Genomic DNA, 24,803 nt, shown 5'->3' with positions numbered 1-24,803 from the left:
TCACAGCACAAGACACTGGCAGAGTTTATCTGGCTAGAATAAAATACCAAAATTCAGCTTCCACCCTAAATAATTACCCCAGACTCACTTATCATTAATGGCTGTTGTACTGATGGCTTTCCATTGACAAGATCATTCCCAACACCACCTAATAGATTATATAAAGTTATATGCTGTGCTGGATTTTTTTAATCACCTTTTGTTAATTGACTTGAAAAGTCCCATTTCTCTGCCCCATTTACTACAACAGACCTATTAAAGAAGCCTATTAAGTTATGATAAAATACAATGTTCTGCAGTGGTGCGGTAATGTTCCCATCTGACTGGTCCCCATATTGGCAACAACGACCTAGCACTGCTGTCCTCTCTGTTACTACTGTGCTCCAACAGGCAGCAGTGTTGTCGACACCCCTCCCACAAACGTCCTATTCATGCAAATAGCAAAGTTAAGTGGGAGGGGCTTCATTAACAAGGTTAATGTTTGAAATAGGCCCACCTTAGTAGCAGAGAGTAAAGCTATATAAAATGATGATGGATGATGGATGATGGATGAGAAAGGGCAGCAATGCTGTACTGTAGGAGCATTAGGGGAGACCAGCTGGATGGAAGGATTGCAGCACCCCAAGTAAGTAGAACAGTGAATTGTAACTTGGTGAATGCCACCAAAAATATATTATGTGTTGAGTGGACTTGAACATTTGATGATTCAGAGGTGCAGAACAGCATTTGTAAGAGCTATATTTCAACCGTAAGGCAGCAGAAAGCAAGTGGCAATATTATCAGCTATATACAATTAGAAACTACATGGTACACTAATGCATATGTGATTTACTTAATAAGGGAGCACAGTGGCTTAGTGGTTAGCACTTCTGCCTTCCAGCACTAGGCTCATGAGTTCAATTCCCGACCATGCCCTCATCTGGGAGGAGTTTTTATGTTCTCCCCATGTTTGCGTGGGTTTCCTCCGGGTGCTCCGATTTCCTCCCACACTCCAAAAACGTACTGGTAGGTTAATTGGCTACTAACAAATTGACCTTACTGTGTGTGTGTGTTAAGGAATTTAGACTGTAAGCCCCAATGGGGCAGGGACTGATGTGAGTGAGTTCTCTGCACAGCGCTGCAGAATTAGTGGCGCTATATAAAATTAATGGTGAATGGTGATGAAGGGAGGGGTATTAAAAATCTATATATGTAATAGAAGTTTGCAGTTACAAATGCATATACAACACAGGGGGGGAAATAATAAAATCACTATAAATGAGCTTACTTCCGTCAGGTTACATAGAACAATAAACCTCCTTATATTTTAGTGCACTACCTGAATGGAGCACATAACCATGCAGCCTTTGAACCTGTGTGATTTGATGCCAGATGACATCTCCTGCTCCTACACTGATAAAAGATTCTGAAAGCATTACATGCGGCCGTGTCATAAAAAGGTATATCCCCGGGAAGCCGAGAACATTATTAGAACCAAGGTCAGAGTGGGCTGAGCAGAGGCGTTCAGTCCTAATTAATGTGGAACAATGACTTTGTATTGTTTGTTACATAAGCTCATAAAACAGCTGTCTTTGTAAATTATTCAGACTGTACTGTTGTAACAATCCAAAGGCTTCAAACACATCTTACAGTAAAATGTCATGTGCATTAAGATAAGGACTTTAATAAAAATAATATATAAAAAAAAACACAGTTGTCCAAGGGTTTCTATGGAAAGAGCCACATGTAGGCAATAAACGAAATGATAAAATATTGTATTATGTCTGCCCGAGGCATAGCCAAGATTTGGAGGGCCACATTTGGCTTGTACAGTCCCCCATCTGACAAATAATTGTATAATGCTTCCTAACACTGTTAGTGTTATATATAGGTGTGTATGTAATAAGTCATTATCTCTATGCACTGCTATATAACAAATCAAAAGACAATGAACTATATTATATTTCGCAGCAGAAAAAATAAATAAAACTGGAAGCACAGATTGTACATTATAATTATAAATGTTTTGAATACTCAGTACTTACGGCTGAAAAGGTATAAAATGCTGCTTGTCCTCATCGTCAACTTTTCCGGTAATTATGTCAGTCACATCCATTACTGGAAGCAGAGAGACATAACATTAACAGAGAGGGCCATGTCTGTGAGGGCTTTAATGGATGGAATGCTTTAATGGCATTGCCTAGATGGAATGTGCATCACATTCACAAATCTATATTCAAGCTTTATTCAGCATCTGTCGCCGCTTCCCTCGCTCATTTCACTCCCGGAGATGCACGGTGAATCGTTAGCAACATGAACTCTCTCTCAAACAGCTTTGATCAACACCACATAACATTAAAATGTAAAACACATTTCAGGAATAGGTATAAAAAGGGTTTATTTGCATGGCCAAAACACATGAGAATGTTCAGATAAGCGGCATTTGTACTGTAAATAGTAAGTGTGGCAGACAGTACCTTATGATAAATATAGTAATAACCCCCAAAAAACTTATTTGTGGACCTTAGGTGAAAAAGGTTTACCTGTGTGTACACTATCTAATGTGTCAAACAAGAGGTAAAGTGTTATTTTATTGTTACATTCAATTTTATGCTAAATAACTCATAGAAAGATTTATTTAGGTAAAATACCTGCCACACCAAAGGGTCTCCTAAGTCCTGAAGTTAGTTTTCTGGTGTTGTTGTCTCGTAATTCCATACGTCCGACTCTCACAATCTGACAGACAAAGCTTATTTTCTCTCTTTTTAGGTCTTTACTTCCAAGATCCTGTAAGGGAAGAAAGCTGCTAGTAAGAAAGAAGAAAATTAAAGTCCAATGCACATTGAGCATTTAACTCGGGGGAGTTTGGGTTTTGTTTACCCCTCCCACAAACGTCCTATTCATGCAAATAGCAAAGTTAAGTGGGAGGGGCTTCATTAACAAGGTTAATGTTTGAAATAGGCCCACCTTAGTAGCAGAGAGTAAAGCTATATAAAATGATGATGGATGAGAAAGGGCAGCAATGCTGTACTGTAGGAGCATTAGGGGAGACCAGCTGGATGGAAGGATTGCAGCACCCCAAGTAAGTAGAACAGTGAATTGTAACTTGGAGAATGCCACCAAAAATATATTATGTGTTGAGTGGACTTCTTGAACATTTGATGATTCAGGGGAGCAGAACAGCATTTGTAAGAGCTATATTTCAACCGTAAGGCAGCAGAAAGCAAGTGGCAATATTATCAGCTATATACAATTAGAAACTACATGGTACACTAATGCATATGTGATTTACTTAATAAGGGAGCACAGTGGCTTAGTGGTTAGCACTTCTGCCTTCCAGCACTAGGCTCATGAGTTCAATTCCCGACCATGCCCTCATCTGGGAGGAGTTTTTATGTTCTCCCCATGTTTGCGTGGGTTTCCTCCGGGTGCTCCGATTTCCTCCCACACTCCAAAAACGTGCTGGTAGGTTAATTGGCTGCTAACAAATTGACCTTACTGTGTGTGTGTTAAGGAATTCAGACTGTAAGCCCCAATGGGGCAGGGACTGATGTGAGTGAGTTCTCTGTACAGCGCTGCAGAATTAGTGGCGCTATATAAAATTAATGGTGAATGGTGATGAAGGGAGGGGTATTAAAAATCTATATATGTAATAGAAGTTTGCAGTTACAAATGCATATACAACACAGGGGGGAAAAACACAGGGGGTTTTGTTTACCAGTAGTTTAAAAGATCCTTTGCTCTCACTTATAAACCTGCACTGATCTTCATCATGGAATAAATGTAGGCCTACAGATTACCCTCTATCGTTTTCAGAATGCCATATTAACACAGCATAAAAATTAAATATTAAAGAATTGACGCTAGGCTCAATCACGTTACCTTCATTCCTTATCATAGCCATGGAGAGTACAGTGGATGATGATAGAAGATTACGCAGAGGTGTTGTATTTTGGATCTCAGCAGTAATATTTGCAGCTGAGCCACAAAGGCACTGCGACCCTATCGGCTTACTTGTCAAAATGGAGGTGCTGACATACATTCCAGTGCATTCTCCCTTCAATGTGGAGCACTGATCCAACCAACTCGACGTATAGTGCCACTACACACACTACAATTTTGATGGCCAATTATATAGTTGTAGAACAGACTAGAAATCAAAGAGTGAATGGGCCCAGGAATACCGCAGATCCCAATGGTGAAGCCATAAGATGTTGGTGAAGACGGTGCGTGAATTTAGCCAGACGATGACCGTGTAAGCACGATAACCTATCTGCACTGACTGCCTGCTGGATCAGGCCGTTCGACCACAGAATCAAATGGATAGATCTATCCGAATTGGCTACACCACTGTAGGTACTCGTATGTCCAAATGTGTCACAAATCCGGAAACCTGGTGGTCTGCCAGATTGGCCAATATATGGGCAACTTTGCACTGAAGACCACACATTATAAAACATTATGTTCCTGCTGTTATATCTTAGCACTATCACAATCAAATAATTGACCCTAAAATAGGAAGCATCCTATCCTTCAGCTTGCTTACAGATATACAGTCCTTAGTGGTAAATCTATGCCATAACTAAAGCCGATAGATCATACTGAGAACTGTAGTCCTACAAGAAATCAGCACCCGAAGAGCCACAGGTCATCTACCCCAGTATTATACTATAAGCTCCAAGACTGAACAGTATTCTGCCAATTACACATTTCTATCCAATGCCGTCCAACTAGGATTACTTGAGAATGGAGACTAGTGTAAGTTTACAAGCCTAATTATTCAATTCAGAATATCATACTGAAAGGTTTATAAAAATAACTTACTGTGAAAACAGCTCGCAGATTGTGCAGCCTTTCGATGTCTTTCGGCAAGCCCGAACTTGACCAGCGCACCAAGTAGTTTTCACTGAAAAGAATTTAAGTGACGTATTAGCAGAGCAGGAACATTTTTTTATAATATAAATATTATGGATGACAATCTGATGCAGCAGCTTGACTAACATACATGGACAAATCATTCTAAAAATAATATAATATATTTTGTTTTAATTATTGTTCTAGTTATCGTCTTTCACACATTTGGATGTATGTATGTATGTATGTATGTATGTATATATATATATATCTATATCTATCTTTCAAGGTTTGCACTTTATGAATTATACAATGTGATCTCTGAATAACCAAATAAAAAATAATAATAATAATAAAGGTTATTATTAATTATTATTATTGTTAACCTTTACTTATAGGGTGCACATGAGGTCCGCAGCGCTGCACAGAGGGCAAACAACAAGACAGTACATGGTATAACAGTATAATACAGTAAACAAATAACACTACAACTCTCAGCACAGCTACTGGGGTACAAGGAGTATATTTAGCATAGGCCGAAACTTGTGCCCATTAGTGTGGGCGCAACTAACCGGTTTAGAGCCACTGAAAGAGGTGCAAAGACAATGGAGGAGTCAATGGGCAGAGAGCCCAAGGAGGAGGTGCGCAGTGTAGCTGGTGAGCAAAAGATATATTTAATGAGAACACGAGGGAAGAGGATCCTGCTCACTAGAGCTTACAATCTAAAGGGAAAGGGGCAGACGAACGGTTGACACATGGAATCTGAGGGCAAGAAGCAAGAGTGGGAGAGAAGGAGGATGAAAGAGGGTGAGGTATACTGCATGGTGAGATGGTTAACTGGAGGACTGGTAGGCTTTTATAAACAGGTGGGCTTTCAATGACCGTTTGATGCTATACAGGGTAGGGGATAATCTGATGAGGGAGATTGTGGGAGATCGTTCCAGTGGGTGGGGGCAGCACAGGAAAAATCTTTGATAAGGGAATGAGATGTGGTTACCAGAGGGAAGGAATATATATAGATAGGTAGATAAAATAATGTTTTATTTATGCATTTTATTATAAAACTATAGGTAGGGTTTTCAATTGTTATTTTTTTCTTATTTTGGGGGGAATATGATGCTTATTACTCTAGTTAATGAAGAAATACTATATAAAAGCCCCATATAATTTGGTGGTACCTTGTCTATTTTAATGAGGACAGAGGGAAGGGAGTCAGAAAGACAGGCGTTTAGGTGTCCAGGAACCAAATATATTTTGTAGTCTCGAGGGGACATAATACCCCCTGTGCAATAGTTTGTTAGCATTTTCTTTGATGCGGACATTTATAGAACAACGGGCTGTACATTCATAAATATCCGACCACTCTTCCTGGTCTAGTACAACCCCCAGGTCCGCCTCCCACTGCGTCTGAAAGCGATCTGTAACAGACGGAGTGGCGGGGAGCAAGGCATTGTAGAGAATGGATATAAGACCTTTGGAGGTTGGGCCAGAAAGGCACAAGTTCTCAAATGTGGTGGGTGGTCTGGAAGAGAGTTGGGCTTTAACCGTTTGATGACAATGCCTAATCTGAAGATACTGGTGGAACTGTCCCGGAACAAAACCGCACAGTTCTACTACCTCTGAGAATTGTGGAAATATTGTTGTCTTAGCTATATGGTTAAGTAACTGCAGTTTGCCCTGACCTGCCCATTTTGTGTACATGGAGCGAGACAATCCGGGTGTAAAAGCAGGGTTAGACCATAAGGGTATCAGAATCGAGGGAGCAGGAGAGAGGGATGCTAAACGGTTGCATCTAGACCAGATCGAGAGAGATACGGCCAGGACTGGATGCGCTTGAATAGAGGCTGGACGCTGTGCGGCTGATAGCCAGAGAACAGAGCAAATCGGTGAACCACCCAGTATATCTGACTCTATGTCCACCCATATCCTAGTTCCAGGGGGAGAGTGCCATTGTACACACTGGGCCCAGGAACCAAATATAGACTGGTACCCAACAATTTTCAGGAAAAAATAAATGGTGGTCCATTATTTGAAGTCATTAGTAATATACTGTATGTTAGCAAAGAGCATCCAGTGGTTTTAGCCTAAAGCTGAAGCAAAATAACTGAGCACTACAAAAGTGTAATTTATCAGACTACAGTGTGATCTTTCAATGCAGATTATTATCTGTCTCTACTTTTAAGACTAGAGGTTAGATCCGTCTGGCTGCATGGAGGAATGCCCAAAGAAAAATGTAGATTCGACCTATGTGGATGCTCCATTGCCGGGACAGGGAGTTTTTAATGTACACTCTGTAATTCTTCCCTGTATTTCAGGTCATTAAACACTTATTTTGACTCAATCACTGCTGACAAAGTCCTGTGCCAAGGACAGTTGATACACCTAGGGACAGCTTTCTCGGCATATGATCCCGTGAGATTTACAGGTTCCCGGATCTTATAAAGACCATGTCAGTTTTACCTTTAAAATGTAATATAAACAAATGAACTATTCCATTGCTATTTTGTCTTTAATGGCTCGTAGTCTATATTTTTGGATTTCCACTGGATTACTTTACACACACGCTTACTTTGCCCCCAGCTCCTTCCTGCTCTGATTTCCCTTAGCATTTACAAAATAAAAGCAAATGCATCAATTGGTGGCGATGCATTAAAAGAACTTTTTCCTGTGAACCAGTTTTCACAAATGTCCCCATTAATGTTTGTTCATCTCGAACAGGCGTCATGTGACACTAGAAAATGCACCATGTGGGCGGGGTTTGTTACTCAGTACAGATAAAGTAAGCACACAAGGCATTTCTTGTCTATGGTAAAACATGCCTAAAGATCTTGAAAGCCATTTATTTTAATATTACATATTATATCCAACTTCCAGACCCATACAATTACACAAATGCTCAAATATTTTCTAAATCAGTTTGAACTTGGCATTTACACCAATCATCCAGTGTCAGTGGATTCTGTCATCATCAGGAATTATTGTCACATGAAAAAAGGGATCCTATGAGTGAGAAACTTCCCCTTCCCAGGTCTCAATCATTCTAAATGTCAAACAGTGTCAGCACAGCTCAACCATCCACCACTGTACCCACATGAAGGTGCTAGCTATACAAGGGTTAGGCACTAAATTGAAACTAATTTAGGCGACAAGTTACTTTAATGAAATATAAAGAAGTGTGTGAACGAGATATCACCCTTTATCCCTGTACTAGAAATAAAAGTTGTTCATTTTAGAATTGTAGTCTTATTTATTCTGAGATTTATTTATTAGCCAAAAGAATCCCAGCTGCACAGAATAGGAGGGTTTTCATCTATGTAATTACAGGTTAGCGATTCCAAGCACATAGATATAATAATAGTTGTAATGGAAGAGTTTTGTTATTTACTATAAAATTACATTTTAGACCTCTAGTTAGACATTCACTTTATGCGCTTTAGAGGAGAAAGAATCTTGAAACTAATGGCATTAATTTCAGATGACTGCTTTAATTACCATAATGCAAATAGGATTTATTAACCAGTTACGAGCTGCGTGCAGTGTTTCTTTTCCCTTCATTAATTTTCAATTAAATTAGATTCATTTACAAATATACAGTCAAATAAAAATAAATAAAAAACAAAAAAAACAGTTATTATAATTTACTTATAGCTTCAAGGATGTGACCCATCATAAACACATCACCAATCACACAGCGACATAACATTGTACACCTAGAGCTACATGCGGCAGATATACGCAGGCCCCAGCAGAACAGCACAGAACATGATTTTAAAGCCTTCAGCATCATCACAAATTGCTCCTGGCTTTTTGGACAGAGCACAACTGTAACTATAGGAAACGTCACAGTAACACTTTAGCATGCTGGCTGCAATTTTCATATCTGTCCTTGTTTTGTATGTATAAACAATGGCACAGTACCACCTCCTCTTGCTCTGTGTGCTAGATGGAATAAGTATTAACTGCTGCAAATTTGGATTAGTCAATTTAACAATTCCAAACAATTTTTGCTGATATTTCTTACAGTATCTTATAGAGCCGAGTACACACTCCTAGATGTGATTTCTGTAACGATTTCACCAACGCCTGCAAGTCCCGATGATCATGCAGATTCATGCGCACACACCTACACGATTTAACTTCAGATCTGTGATCTTCATCTCTCATAATCATCTGCTGTAAAGATCGTGACTTTGTACACACTCTACAGATATCTGACAACACCGCTGGTCGTGAGTGTGTACACACTTCCACATTTGCCCAACATCGTTCCATCGCTGACTGTGGTTTTTAGGAAGTTTAGAAAACCAAATCACAGATGCGATGTGTTTCTGTACGATAAAACATGATTATGGGAGCGTACACACACTCTGGTAATATCCCTCCCACCAGAGGTGCAATTTCTACCTTCCATAAAAGGTGGTAGAGGCTAATACAGAAGAGCAGTTTAAACATGCTTGGGATAGACATAACAATATCCTTATAAAGAATAAAGGATCAAATAGGGTTTGAGGTTACCATAGGCTAATAAAACAATGGCAGACGAGATGGGCCAAGTGGTTCTTATCTGACGTCAAATTCTATGTTAATATCTGAACAAATGGTCGTGAATCGCATGATCTGCACGATAATTGCACAGATGTGTACTCAGCCTTACAGCAGGAAAACTGAATATTTGCACATACAACACCACACTGCAAAGACGACCAAGACAACAGGTTCAACGGACGACTGTTTCTCAGCGTGATCTTTTTCAGTTTTACAAAATGTGTTTTTTGCAACGTTAACATTATTCTGGTGGACAATTTAACACTGACCTGATAAATTTCGACTCCAAAGGATCATAAAGGGACATTAGAACTTCAGCATCCTCCCCAATTTTGCAGACGACGTTTTTTAAATTAACAAACAATGCAAATGAGGGAGTGGCAGCAAACTTGGCTTGTCTGTTGATGTCATTCTGTTTCTGGGACTTTAAAAAAGAAACGAAAAGAAACAAGGCATAAAATAGGTAAACAAATATAAAGTAAACGTCAAAAAAAAAAAATCAAACTTCCAATAGTGTAATTAAAAAAACGTCAAAAAAAATAATTTCGTTTTGGGTGTAGATCACCAAGTTAAGATAATAGTTCTACTTATGTTTGGTCTGGGGTTCCCCTAATTTGGATTATTCCCCCAACGGCTCCCTGGTCCTGCAAAAAAATTCTCACTCATACCAAGGAAGGACTTTCTCAAACTGTAGTACTGTGGACTATAACGACTGTTGCCTGTATAAATTAGATGAGCGCCAGTAGGAGAGGGTATCACAGTGCTAGACCACTGTAGCCTCCATGGGGACCTTATAGGTTGGGATAATGCCAGGCATTACGCACAACTCTGTACCCTACCCTACTAACCACCAACCAGCACTCAACATTGGGTGGAAGTCTAAGTTTTAGAATCTATATTCTATTCCAAACATATAAAAACTTTCCTTCATCTTCACTGAGCAGAAGGTAGAGATCTCTAATTACCATTTCTGTCATAGAAGTAATGTATACTTACATGACACAGGCATGTATTACTGACAATAACCGTCATTAAATAAATATTAAATGGTATGCCTTTTATTCTAGAACTATGGCATACAGGTCACAGAGCCAGTAGTACTTTGCAGAAAACCGCATGGAGATCACTCGATACGGGGTATTCTGTCAGAACAACAATGTTTACTGCTTCCGGTTTCTCCTTTCCTGGTCCACCAATGTTTCGATAGCATTGGTGGAAGTGTTCCTGTGCTAGACAGTGGGCAATTACAACCTAACTGTGCTGTGAGTTTAGCTTGTATGGAAAATAATAATTAATCTAGGGTATGGGATGCAGTCCCTGCCAGAATATTGTTTCTAATAAAGGCAACATAAAATTTAGACACAAGAGGGAGAACTTTGAAAAAATATATAGCTGTTTAGTAAAACCCATGAGCGATGTGTTCTACCTTTTCTTCTTGGATTCTCTCCTCAACTTGCTTAGATGCGATTTCATGCGCCCTGAAAAGACTAATTGTGCTGGTCTGTTCTGGATCTAGAATATTACCATCTTCATCTCGCACAACCAGGTCTAAGTCCAGGATCCTAGAGGAGACCACGAAAAGATCATAGTGAGAAGATCCATAGACTACAGCGTGTGTCATATTTACCATCATTTACAACTTCGGCACACTCAGAATGATTATTACACAATATAATACAGATCTACTATCATTTTACATATAGTCATAAAATGGTCTTCTGTGCCAACTTGTTTAAGCTGTATTCTTCAACTTACATCGCAACAAGCACCGGTACGGGATCTCGTGCAGAAAGCAGTTATGCAGAACGCTTCAAAAGCCATACTGAAAAAATAAATGACTGCTGCTTGGTGATTATTTCATATAGAACGGCATGATCACCATCCTGCCCCCTCTGCAATCACAGTGAGGATGGAAATGCCAGGAGCAGTGTGGGCGAAAGACAGGGTAAAATGTAAGCTTAAATATTTTAGTGAGGCAGGAAGCCAAATGCGCCTAAAGAATTATAGCTGGTGCCTAACTTTTGGTATTCATCTCTATTCAAGTCAATGGATGTGCTTCATGTATGTATGCATGTATGTGTATATCTACTATATAAATGCCTAGTGGCGTGTGTGAAAAAAACAAAAAACCAAGCTGCAGCGCCACCTGCTGGGCAGAGTTATACACTGACCTATATATTTCTTGAAGGAGAAGTGACAGTTGGGAGTGGTTGGTGGTTGCCGGGGGTGACAGTGGGGAGTTTTTAACACCTTAAGTAGCTTGATGAAGGATGTGGCGATGAAGATGAAGGATGAGGTGATGGAGAAAAATGATGAGGTGGTGACATGTGGACAAAAACACGTTAAAAAAGGGCGCTTGCGTCGGGAAGTAACGCTCTTCCCCTGAGGAGGCCTGGGCTATGCATGACAAGAACCTTTTTAGCACCTTAAGTAGCTTGATTTGACTAGAATGCATGCGTATCATGCACGGGTTAACTTGTAATATATATATATATATATATATATATATGCATAACCTAAACATAATAAAATCACTCTGTCTAAGAAAAACATAGCAGGTGAACACTAAATCCAAACTCCTAAAGACAGAGACATGAAAAGGTCTCTACAATCAGACGCTTCTGCAAAACTCTCTGTCACAGGAACAGTGTAAAATGACTTTCTGCCTAAAGCAAACACTGTGACTACATTTCATAATATAAGGAGCAAACATGTCCTAGCTGGGGCACGACCATACTATTTTGGAGCCTCAGAAGAACTTGCACCAATTCGGGTTTTTTGGGAACGGAAGAAGTTTTCCAGTAAGTCTTGTTGCCATTTGTCAGAAGTTTTAGAAGAAAACAAATGCTCAAGACGTTCATTGCTGTTTGAACACAGAGCATCTGGAGCCTATGCAAACTTTAAGCAAATATGTTGGCAGATGGCAAGACACAATAACAAACAAGGATTTCATTAATTGAGGAGAAGGTTAGGCTTTAAGATTCTTTCCTCTGAATAGAACTGAGGGTCTGTCTCAAAATTGTTTCCATGCAAAGCTAAACACTGTCACAAGAAATACAAAACTGCTATATCACACGGAGCCATACACCAAATGACATTTTCATGAGGATTTATACGGTTAAAGGCTAAAAGCCACCTACTCACAGAAAGGTAATCTCCTGGTTATAATAAATGACAAATATTCAGAAATCACTAAACGACTGACTGCATCTTCACATAAGTAAATCACTTATTCATATTCAGCTCAGAAGGTGAAATGTTATAAATTAAAGGTATAACTATCCTCTTATAGACAAGACACTATAAAGACAAGCAGAATTATCATATGTTAATAAAAAGCCATTTCAACTACTTAAGGATTATAAGAATAATGGTGTTTCAAAGTAAGGCTGTAACCTGAATAAACATGCACAACACTGACAGCGTTGTAATCAGAGTATGTGCCATTTATGCAGAATATTAGGCTTTTTAAATCCTGGCAGTAATATAGTACAATGATAATATCTTATTATTTGGAGGGTTTTTTACGCTGTAACCCACTCCCACAACTCTCAAGGGGAAAAGAAATGGAGATTATTCTTCTCAAAGTAAATTGGTGTAGAGAAGACTGCACCAAAAACTGGAGGGAGAACATTACAGTACCGGAGCCTGGCGCAATGTCTGGTCACATGGGTTGGTGTAACACTATATGTTGCGTGTATTTAGAAGGATGACCTATAAAACTCCGAGCCCCTCACCAATTATAGGAGAGCGAGCGTGAAATTTGTGTACCTACATATTTACTGCAGAACTATTTACATTTTTATTACAAATACATTTTTATTTTGGTATACTTTGGCATCATTAAGGAATGGCTATATACACAGAACACTCTGCAAACACCTTTAAGAGGCCAGGGATCATGCATCCTGGCCAGGGCCGTCTTTCCCATTGGGCACGATGGGCAGGTGCCCGGGGGCCCAGGGGGAAAGGGGGTCCTGGCAGGTCTGCTGCTGTAAAAAAAATCCAGTAAAGAAGAAGAAGAAGAAGAAGAAAAAAAAAAAACAAAAAAACAAAAAAAAAAAACTTACCTTTTGCGGTCACCTGTCCGTTTAGGTCAGGTGACGATCTGGCTCACTCCCTGGTCCTCTCTTCCGTGATGCGCTCGCAGTAAATGTCGGGCGTGATGACGTCATCACGCCAGACATTCACTGCGAGCACAGCATGGAGGAGCACAGCAAAGAGGATTCAACTTATCGCGATTTAAAGGTAAGTTAAGAGGGGGAGATATATATATATATATATATATATATATATATATATATATATCTATATATATATATATATATATATATATATATATATTATATATATATATATATATATATATATCTATATCTTTTTTTTTTTTTTTTTTTTTTTTTACCTATATATTTATATATAGGGGCCCCGGCCCATACTGTTGTTAAGGTGGCCCTGATCCTGGCCATGTATATGGAACCTTTGGCTTTGAAACATAGATAAGTTTACAATACAAGAAGGCAACTTGAAGGGGGTGGGGAACGTATTGGCGAAGACTACAATAACGACAAGAAGGACACCGACATAAGAATCACGATGAGCATCAATGCGACAGTGAATAAATATCTACATACCATTATGTTATACCAGTCAGCTGTAAATTGCGAATAGAGAAAAACCGTCCACTGCTAAGCTCGTCATGTACAGTGGTCACAGTGCAACTGGTGCTTTTAAAGCGGCAATGGGTGGAGCCGGCGCTCGACTACATTATAGAGACGTCGGGTCCACCCATTGCCGCCAGGCCCACTGTGACCACTGTACATGACAAGGTTAACAGTGGCCGGATATTCTCTATACGCAATTTACAGCTGACGGATATAACTGCTGCCGGAGACACAGTTCATCTAAATAATGGTATGTAGATATTTATTCACTGTCGCAGTGATGCTCATCGTAATTTTTAGGTCGCTTGAAGGCATCTAGTGCAAGTTCGGTACCAAGCTTCAAAATGTAAAAACTTGACTCGTTTATAAAAGTAATGCAGAGTGCTAGCTCTTACTTTTATCCTACTGAAGAGTGGGAGGTTGTTTTACCATTACTCTAGAAAAAGCAAACTGGCACAGAATGCAATTAACCTTTCATCGTATTTTCACATAGAATATTAAATAAACCTTATAATGTCTATTTTGTATTTGTGAGTGTAAAACATCAAAAACAGCAAGATAAATTTCAATAATCTAAAAACAATCAGTAAGCAAATACAGAAAAACAGATAATAAAGCAGACTTATAAGTAGCAGCTGTATTGTGTTTTTAGTACATCCCAGCAACATAACACAAATAAAAAGTTGCTCATTAAAATCTACAAACCTGTTTCCATAATCGATCCTGGCAGTGATTTTCTTTTTCAGTTCTTTAAGTTCATCTTGCGGTAGCGTTCCCGAGAGGATCTGTGATCTCCACTCCACCAGGTCACAGATCATATTTCTTACGCAATTAAACATATCGCGGTTATCTTGCTAATAAAAAGGAAGACATAAGCTTGGTTTGACTTTCTAATGAGGACATAGGCGGAAGTGTACAGAAGCAAACTTTTTTTTTTATATCCCTCCCTCTGTTTGGCCAATATGTACATTAACAGTTAACATTACACAGCCCAATAAAAATATTCATTATGCAGGATTTTGAAACATTTTGCCGCGCTTACCACATAAAGCAGTCGCCATATGATGGACCACTCGCGCAGCGTTGAAGTGACCTCTTGTACAAGAGGAATCTCACACGGTACAACGGTTTCATGTTGCCTACAAATTATATGAAATCATCAAAGCAGATTTGTTATACATATAACGTATCAGAAAGAAAAAAACCAAAAAAACCAGTTTTTAGGCCAATCTGCTAGCTTCACCGGGAATAGTTTTCTACACCATAAGCAACTTATATATGTTTTCAGTACACTTAGTGCTTTTTTTTAGTAATATACCCATATATACATTGCTCTATTTTATGGGACGAAAATACATTTTTCGTGATCTTTTCCACGTTTACTTTCACCCATGTAGTAAAACCCAAAACATTTACACCAAAATGTAACAGGCTAGTATTACATACAATACAAAATAACAGCACTTAGTATTATGTCCAGGAAGAAAGGAGAAGGAGATGCTTTTTGTATTTATTTTTTATCAACTATTTAAAAAAACAAAAAAAATAACAACCTTATTTCATTTTATTATAGAATACAATGAGCAGAGTCTAGATATATGTCCTGTGCACATTATTTGAGTGTTATCTGGACCAATTGGCAGCTTTCCATGGCAGACATGCACACCAAGGGGTAAATGTATCAAGCTGAGAGATTTCCGGTGGGTTTGAAAAACCAATCAGATTCTAGCTATCATTTATGTAGTACATTCTACAAAATGATAGCTAGAATCTGATTGGTTGCTATAGGCAACATCTCCACTTTTCAAACCCGCCGGAAAACTCTCAGCTTGATACATTTACCCCCAAATGTTTTTCGGAATAGCAATACGAAACGACGGTACTTTCTACAAGATCTGACAGGTATAAAGTACAGTAAGAAAAGGTAGACAGTTTAGATATTTTTTGATGAGCTGTAATGTACTCATGTAAATAAATGTACATAATGTCTGTGCTTAAAGGGAATGGGGATAGGTTAGGATCAGAGAAGACAAGTTTTGGAGGCTGCGGTCATCATTGAGGGTAACATTCACGCAATGCTGTGACCTACCTCCCACATATCACACATCTTCTCACAAATATAAAAGTGGTAAACATATATGCAGGCAATGGGAAAAGACTGTAGAATGAGGGAGCGTCATCACACCAAGGGTTGTTTTGAAGATCTACTAGAATATCATCTCCCCTCAGTGAATCCAACCGTTATTGCTGTTGCCATCTCTGGTGATTTCTGTGGCCTATTTGGCAGCAACAGCTGCCGCCAACACTTCTGTGAACATGGGTAACAAGTGTCCTGGCTCTGTCACCATCAGCAAAGAAAAACACCAGGCATAGCTATCCTGACCTAACGGATAACACCAAAATAGTGACTATGCAGCATAAAAACGAATGTCTTCTCCAAAACCAGAAGAGGAAGGAGGTTCAGGTGAGGTAGGTGATGAGGGACAGTCAAGGTTCCCAGCAGATGACTGGCTTCAGATTTCTGCAATGTCTAGGACAGCTTTCATGCATCCGTCTCTCCTCATACCAATCATACCAGTCATATCACACCCTCGGTAGCTGCACAAAGATGCCAGCAGCCAACTGCTGCTTAAATGTTGGTGGCTGACAATGCTTCTGCGTTACAGTAGCCGCACACCTTCCCCACCACCCGCTACAATTGTTATTCCACTAACATTTATATCAAATGTTACCTGCACCTTAGATGGTAAAAATGGCCTTGTGTAAAAGAGCTTTCAATCTGTTACATGACACTGGATGTTATTTATTTGTATTATGACAACACTACGTAATAGACCCGCACTTTATAAATAAAGGATAATAATAATCATATTACATTCACACAGAATATGTGTCACGCATATTGCATGATTTGCTTTCTTTATGTTGTGGAAGAGATTAAAGAAAGGAAAGAGATGCTTTTTAGGTGTCATTTTTACCACTTTGCTGCCAAAACCTTATTTCATATTATTGCAGGCCACATACAGTGAGCAGAGAGTGCTATAGATGTCCCATGCACACTACCATTATTAGATGCAGTGCTATCTGGACCTGAGACCACACTGGATCCAACAGGGGAGATCGGATCTGAACCTTCCCGATACTACCAATGGGAGGCCTCTAAGCACACAGGGAATGTGTGGTGATGGTGTTATGATGCCACCTGGTATTCCCTCTAAGTAAAGAAGAGCTGCATTTATCTGTGTTATGTGCAGGAATGTAAATGTGATCATCATTGGAGGAAGACACAACCGGGGTAAAACGACCACGTTCCCATCTGTGTGTAGTTTGTATGTTCTCCCTTGGGTTTACTGCCACACTCCAAAAACCTGTGTGTGTGTAGGTTAGGGAATTTAGACTGTAAGCTCCAATGGGGCAGGGACTGATGTGAGCGAGTTCTCTGTACAGGGGTGTACACCATGGAGCTATATAAAGAATAATAATAATGGTCCGCTTTTAAAAATTCCTGTAATGTGCCTTAATATGTGCAAAAAAAAGAGGAGGCTACTATGAATCTACACTAGTAAATGCCCAATTTGAGTGGGGACAAAATAAAAAAAAACTACCAAAGCCAAAAAAAAAACAAGCGGACATATGGTATGAGCCATACACAGTGTGGGCTGCTGTAATAGGAAAACACATTTGACTCCACTGGGCAATCAGAGGCACAGCTCTGTGTCACATGACCATTGTACAATGCCGCAGAATCATTGAATGCTGAACCTTGTTTAAAGACACAAAGCAATAAATGGGAAAGACTATTTCCTTGGCATGAGAGAAGCTATTAAAATCATACTTCTTTCAGACTAAAAAATAAGCTCATTATCCCCCTTGTGTGACAGAGCCATTAAGCAGTGAGACCCAGGAAACATTTTCATTCATAGGATAACATCAGCATAACAAACATTATTAAAATGGCCACTAATAATAATTACATTAATACATTTTGTGCTGTGGATGGGCCTGAATAATGGAGGAAATAAAACAAAAATCTGGTTAGGAAAGACAAATAAATACTAAATTTGTATGTTAAATAGTGAATTTATTTGTAACAGACTGAAATGTGTTCCCACTAATGGGCAAGACAGGGCTCCGTTGTTATCCATACCAGATGTAAAAATACTCTAATTTGCAAGTGACAAAGGACTACGTGGTAACACTCAACCAAAAGAAGAGGTCGGTAAGGTTGTTCTTAACAGTAAATTGTTATTGATCAAAACAGCTAGAACTGCTATCAACTTTGCTGTACTCATTTTCTAGTGTGCACATTTTTATTTAAGCAATCATTTCTTCATAAAATTGGTCACTTTGAAAAGGTCCATTTAAACTAAGAGACAGGTGACTTACTAAGAAATATCATAACATTCACAAGTATACAAGTCCCTATGCCTTGACAAAATTCAAGATGTTTACATTTTGCATCGTGTTGTTTTCTGGTTAAAACGAATGCATTGTCATTCAGTAGTCATGCTAGCCACACAAGCGGCTGACACGGCCACTCGGCATGGGCAAGAACCAGCCTTTCAGCACATTGGTCAACCAGTCGGTTCTGTTCCGGAACGGTGTGTGGAAGATGACTGCCCACATGGACCAATATCGGTCACCTTCTGACATGAGCTGTGACTGTGGGCCAATTGCATGATGTCAACCAAGATATAGCAGAGTGTGTGTGGCCTGATCACACCTTATAAAAGATATGTCCCAGAGTTAGCAGACACTGGTTTAACCAAAGAGACGAGTGACAGAAATGTGTATTAGGGAGTCTCAAGCCACCCTTGAATATAATTAATATATATCAATAAAAGCACTCTAGAAATCATCCAAGATAAAGCAATAACTATCTTCACTTCTGAACCTCGTGGAACTTTTACATCTGTATGTTTCAATAGTATACGTAGCTCTTTATATGCACCAACAGTATTTTGGGTCTAATGGTTCTTCGAGGTTAATTAAGTGGCTAGGAAGAGACTCCATTTAAGGAATTGTCTCATTTTTATAGCCCATAATACCAATTTTACTTATTATCTACTATAACATAAAATAAGCAAACACAAAGGAGCACTTTATTATTTGATCACTGGGAAGTGCGTTCCCAGGAAACCTTCAGCGGTTTGGACTGCAGCATTCGTTAGTTCATTCATTTGTGCAAAACTGTGCAAAGGAGAAAACAATCGCCTCAGAGAAGCAATCGCTGCTGCTCATCAGTCTGGAAAGGGTTATAAGGCCATTTCCAAACAATTTCATCATCATCATCATCATCATCATTTATTTATAGCGCCACTTAATCCGCAGCGCTGAACAGAGAACACATTCACATCAGTCCCTGCCCCATTGGAGCTTACAGTCTAAATTCCCTAATATAGACACACACTCACACACAGACAGACAGACAGACAGAGAGGAGGACAGACAGAGAGGGAGAGATTAGGGTCAATTTTGATAGAAGCCAATTAACCTACCAGTATGTTTTTGGAGTGTGGGAGGAAACCGGAGCACCCGGAGGAAACCCACGCAAACACAGGGAGAACATACAAACTCCATACAGATAAGGCCATGGTCGGGAATTGAACTCATGACCCCAGCGCTGTGAGGCAGAAGTGCTAACCACTAGGCCACTGTGCTGCCCACAATTTGAAGCTTCTGCACTAAGAAGGATCATTTACAAATTGGGAACACCAATGTCAGCGGCCAATCTGCCCAGGGTTGGGCATCTCGGCAAGTTAGCCCATTTCAGAAGCTACGTCCAAGAACCTACAGGCCTGTGTCAGCCATGTAAATGTTACAGTTCACGAATCTACAATCAGTAAAATAAACTGAACAAATATGGCTGTTATGGAAGGATAGCCAGGAGAAAGCTCCATCTGCACAAAAACCAAAAAACACGACTTAGGTTTGTAAAGTTGCATCTGACAGAATATCAGAGTTCTGAAACAATGGTTCTCTGGACAGACAAGATCAAAGTGTTTGTCAAAACTCAACCACCACAAGAAGCTCATACCAACTGTTACGCACGCTGGCAGACAGGTGATGATCTAGGACTGTTTTGAACGCCTTGCAGTGATTGGGTTAAATTTAGCAAGCTGTGGGTTTGAAAAAGTGGAGATGTTGTCTATAGTAACCAATCAGATTCTCACTGTCATTTTGTAGAATGTACTAAAGAAATGACAGCTAGAATCTGATTGGTTGCTAAAGGCAACATCTCCACTTTTTCAAACCCGCTGTTTTGTAAATATACCCCATAGAGTCCATCACAAACTTCTCTTTATACCAGGGTATACTAGAGGAAAGCGTTGGGCTGAAGCTTGGCCGAAAAACTGTATAATGCAACAGGACAACGATCCTAAGCATACCACCAAATGTACAACTGAACGGCTCAAAAAGTAAAGAATCAAGGTATTGGAATGACCAAGTCATAGTCCAGACCTGATCCCCATTGAGATACTGTGGCAGATCTCAAGAGAACTGTGCATGAAACAGTGTTGTGGAGGTGAGAGACTACAAGGTACTGAACCATGAGGTGTACATACTTTTTCAAATATGGCTTCGTTTTTCTTGATGTTTTATCTGACACATTGGATCAAATTCTAGGACTTGGTGAGGACTAAATGATTGCTACATATATCCCGATATGTAAAAGCACATGTTCATAAGAGGATGTTACTTCCTTTATTACATAACTGCGTACACAGTGGAGGTAGATATTTTGTAGCAGGAATCACTATTTTTTAGAATGCAGTCAATGAGTTCACCAGCAACTAGTGACATTAGAGGCACGAGGCACAGCGTGGAGGTCACTAATCTCAAATGCAAATGAGACTGCTTCCCACAAGTATTGGTTCAGCCCTCAAATTGTCTGCTTCCACTGTGTATGTATACGTGATGGGCACATTTTAATATCACTTCTCTTTAACTATATGCTGACTGGAAACACAGGTTCATATTCTACTTGTTATGCTAAAGTATATCAAGTTAGTAGATATTACTACCTAGCAGGAAAAGAAATATCAGCAATTACTGGCAATGGTAACAATTATCTATGGTAAAAGATGGCATCCTTTTGGTCATTTTTTGCTTGGTTTACAAATCTTAATACAATTCTACTAACCGAATAGCAATTTATTCTCTGTTTTTGGTGCATCTGAAAGTGTTTCAGGACAACAAGATTTGTAGTTCTTTAACTCCAAGATCAAAGTTTTCTCGGAAACTCTAAAATGATTGGAAGTCAATGCCAAAACTTCCTGCAAGTAATTTTGTGTTTATGACTATTTATTTTTTTTATTTTAAAATGTATTCATTATATAAAAATAAATCAACTTTCTGCTATTTTAGTCCTGTAAGTCTTCTCTAGAAATCAATTTTGTAATCAGACTAGGAGATGTCATTATGCAGTAATCAGATGATTAGAATACTGATGCGGAACATATTTAATGCAGAGGGTAAGACAAAGACGGCAACAAAACATATATTTTGTGCGTAGCCTTTCAACAAGACTGTCACTAGCTTGTAACAATGTGGCACAAGCCAGGCAAACACCATTCAAATAGACATTTTACAAAAAAGGCCCCAGAACAATTTACTGTATAACCAATTTAACCCGTACAGGTTCCACTAAGGATTCCCTTTTATTTACTGCAAAAGCCATGGCCAGTTTACATGTATATATAATTTCATTGACTAAAAAAACCCATAATCAGAGAACAAATAAGTATTAATGCAATTTACCTTTCAAAATATATATTTGTTTTTTCAATAACTAGTAAAACCACAGGGATTCAATGCCAGGAAACCAGAATTTTGAGAGTCTGGAGAAGCTAGCGAGCACACGGGTTGTCTGAGTTACTGCCAGCAGAGCAGATTGCCGTCATGTCCGGTCCAATCTGAGCAACATCTACAGCATTTAATGTATCCTGTGTGCTTTCAAAGTTCTCCTGCAGTTCACATCTGTAAAAGTAACGGTTACCTGAACGGGTCAGCAGCTCTACCATAGTTACACTGATTTGAGGGCTGGAGAGTTATTATACTTCATTCACTTTGTTTTGAGACGCAGACCACCAACATTTTCAATTCCTAATTCTCAGGACAGCTGTGTTTGGCAACCTATGTTCTCTGGTGAAGCCTCTTACTAGATGGAATTCTCGGGTTGATGCCATTAATTTGGCACCTAAATCAAGCGGTCATGCATATAAATGGAAAAGGCTTCTCCAGAACCAGCAGAGGAAGAAGGTTCAGCCAATATAAATGGTGACAGAAGTTATGGTTGGCAGCAGATTTCTACAATGGCTAGTTCATCTACAGATACAATTGTTAGTTCACTACCTTATGTATCAAATTATTCCTCACACCTCTTAGAAGTTATAGATGGTCCTGCCCAAATAAGTTTACAATCAGTTTTATGTCATTGGATGTAATTTGTATCACAATCCCCTCAATGTGCAGTGCTGGAAAATATATTGGTGGATAAATTACAAATATCCTTTTATAAACACACCATCTACTGGGAATACAGGAGGAAGATGTGATCAAGAATGGGAAAATTAATAAGTAATTCTTTCTGGAACCAATGGCTAGGCTGAAACCTAGAAACTTGCTACATTACTGCAGAGAATCTCAGTTTGTTGGGATATAGATTTAGTTTTCTGAATATATATATATATATATATATATATATATATATATATATATATATATATATATATATATATATATATAGCCATGAGGATGAGAAATGAATTGTAATTATCTAATAATCAAAACTGCACTTCAATAAAAGTAAATTCAGCTTTATGATTATTTTTCCAGATTTAGGAATTACTCGTTACACTATTGAAACTTTTTGTGCCACGAAAAATGAAAAAAAAAAAAAAAAAGAAATGGTAACTGCATCATAGCATCAAAAAAGGCTAGGAACGTCTCTACTACTGAATTAAAAACAAAACAACGGACCCACTTTTCTTCTTAAACTTTCTCAGACAATTCCATAAAAAAAGCAAATAATTGAAACTTTTTGTTATTACATTCACTCTAAACACAACTAAATCAAAACGCAAAGATTTGGTTCATTTTAATAAAATTACAGAGGTTGCAAATTGTCCGGAATAGCACAAGAAACGTCTTATTATAGTTAATGCAGGCATACTTTCCCCAATAACTAAACCTATTATTACTTAATTATTATTAAAAGTAGAAGTTAAAGTTACCCCTTTCCTTCGACTGTGGCTTCCTTAAGATGAATATAGCTGGCAGGAAATATGCCCTGGAAAAAACAAATAAAGCAGTTATTTAAAAGACATTTAGCCATAAGCAAAATAGTAATTTAGCAAGAAACTAAATTAAATGATTTAATACAAGTATTCAAAAGTTTAAAATAATGACAATGAGAGCTTAGAAATTAACACAATAAACAAAAGGTGATCACCCAAAACAAAGCATTTTATTTTAAATTTCTCTTTATATTTTTTTAACTTAAAATATCACGCCTCGTGATTGGTCCTCCATCTCACATGCCCCTCCCACTGCCATGGTTACTTGGCTTACAAAAATAAATTTTCTAGTTCCCTACTATCCAAGCAGCTGGAAATAGCAGCCACGGGAGCCCTGCTAGCAATAGTAAAGCTTTAACAAGATCAGTGACAATATTATATAATAAAAGGACAGGAAAAAAAAAAAATAGAAACTTAAAACAATTGGCAAAGATAAATTCCCATTTTCCAATATCTAGCAAACACAAGCATGTAAGCAATATGTTAAGTGATATCAGTATGTTGCATCAATGATTAACGCTCAATTTTGAACTGGAAGGTCTAGCAGAGGTTTCTGATGTCTGTGAGAATTTAATCATGCATAGGACAAAGCATACTTTAACAACAACCGTGAAGAACAAAATATATTTGGGTCTTCAAATCAAGAAGAGAGTACAGATCCTGGGACTAAAGTGAAGAGCTTAGTCCAGACTAAGATGTAGTGGCTAGCCAAAGATTTCACTTGGTATACTCTTTGGATGCATAATAAACTAGAAGGACGTATTAGTGTGGTGTGGATTGGTTTCTTGCACTTGGGACTAATCTTTTGGGCAAGTCAAGGACTTCTTTAGAGAGACAGGACATGCTCCTAGAGAGTCCTAATTTTAAGAAATTAGACTGTAAGTCATTAGTCAGCCAACTATTTAAAGCAGAGGGAAGTTTAATTTATCCAGACAAATTATATCTATTTTCAATGCATGAATCAGCCGAGAGGTCTGTATGTGAATCTATTTTACCTTCCATGAAAACATGGTCAAGTGTGGTAATGCCATTATGTCCCCACCATATTTTCATTAGGCAATAGCAATAATTCTAGAGTTGTAGTGAGGTTTGCATCTCAGTTTATGTGCGTCCCTCCTGACAGTCCCAATTAGTGTGGTATTTGGAACAAAATGGATCGGTCCCAATTAGTTTCCCAAATCACCATTTATTTCTAACAGGTTTTGGAGGAATGCCAGGTATAACATATCATCTTCTGCATACAAAGATTATTTCTTCCAGCTCCCTAAGCAAAACCTACAATTGTCTTGCTGTAGCGTATGTCGGGCAAGGGCTTACAATGTGATTATCACTCCCTATCCCCACTCAGAGTCTAACACCTTAGCAGTTTCTAGAGATACTATGGGGGGGATTTAACTCAGTGTGATGAGCTGCTGCATGCACCCAAAACATTGCCAATTTTTGCATGCACCTGTACGAGGGG

At 38.7% G+C, this 24,803-nt stretch overlaps 1 protein-coding gene across 2 annotated transcripts in view; it reads right to left on the bottom strand.

The window, feature by feature from the left end:
* The window catches only part of DOCK1 (dedicator of cytokinesis 1), a 256,182-nt gene that overhangs the window by 186,065 nt on the left and 45,314 nt on the right, over positions 1 to 24,803 (bottom strand). For both annotated transcript variants that reach the window (XM_075215996.1, XM_075215997.1), the window contains 8 exons: positions 23,279 to 23,334; positions 15,085 to 15,181; positions 14,748 to 14,896; positions 10,805 to 10,940; positions 9,648 to 9,802; positions 4,804 to 4,885; positions 2,631 to 2,766; positions 2,025 to 2,097 (listed from right to left, as the gene is read on the bottom strand). In XM_075215996.1, coding sequence (XP_075072097.1) covers positions 2,025 to 2,097; positions 2,631 to 2,766; positions 4,804 to 4,885; positions 9,648 to 9,802; positions 10,805 to 10,940; positions 14,748 to 14,896; positions 15,085 to 15,181; positions 23,279 to 23,334 — 884 coding nt within the window. The remainder of the gene's footprint in view (positions 1 to 2,024; positions 2,098 to 2,630; positions 2,767 to 4,803; positions 4,886 to 9,647; positions 9,803 to 10,804; positions 10,941 to 14,747; positions 14,897 to 15,084; positions 15,182 to 23,278; positions 23,335 to 24,803) is intronic.

This window comes from Mixophyes fleayi, chromosome 6 (assembly GCF_038048845.1).
Source record: "Mixophyes fleayi isolate aMixFle1 chromosome 6, aMixFle1.hap1, whole genome shotgun sequence".
Taxonomy (NCBI): Eukaryota; Metazoa; Chordata; class Amphibia; order Anura; family Limnodynastidae; genus Mixophyes; species Mixophyes fleayi.
The sequence above is the reverse complement of the archived record's forward strand: the minus strand, read 5'-3'. Positions and strand labels throughout refer to the sequence as shown.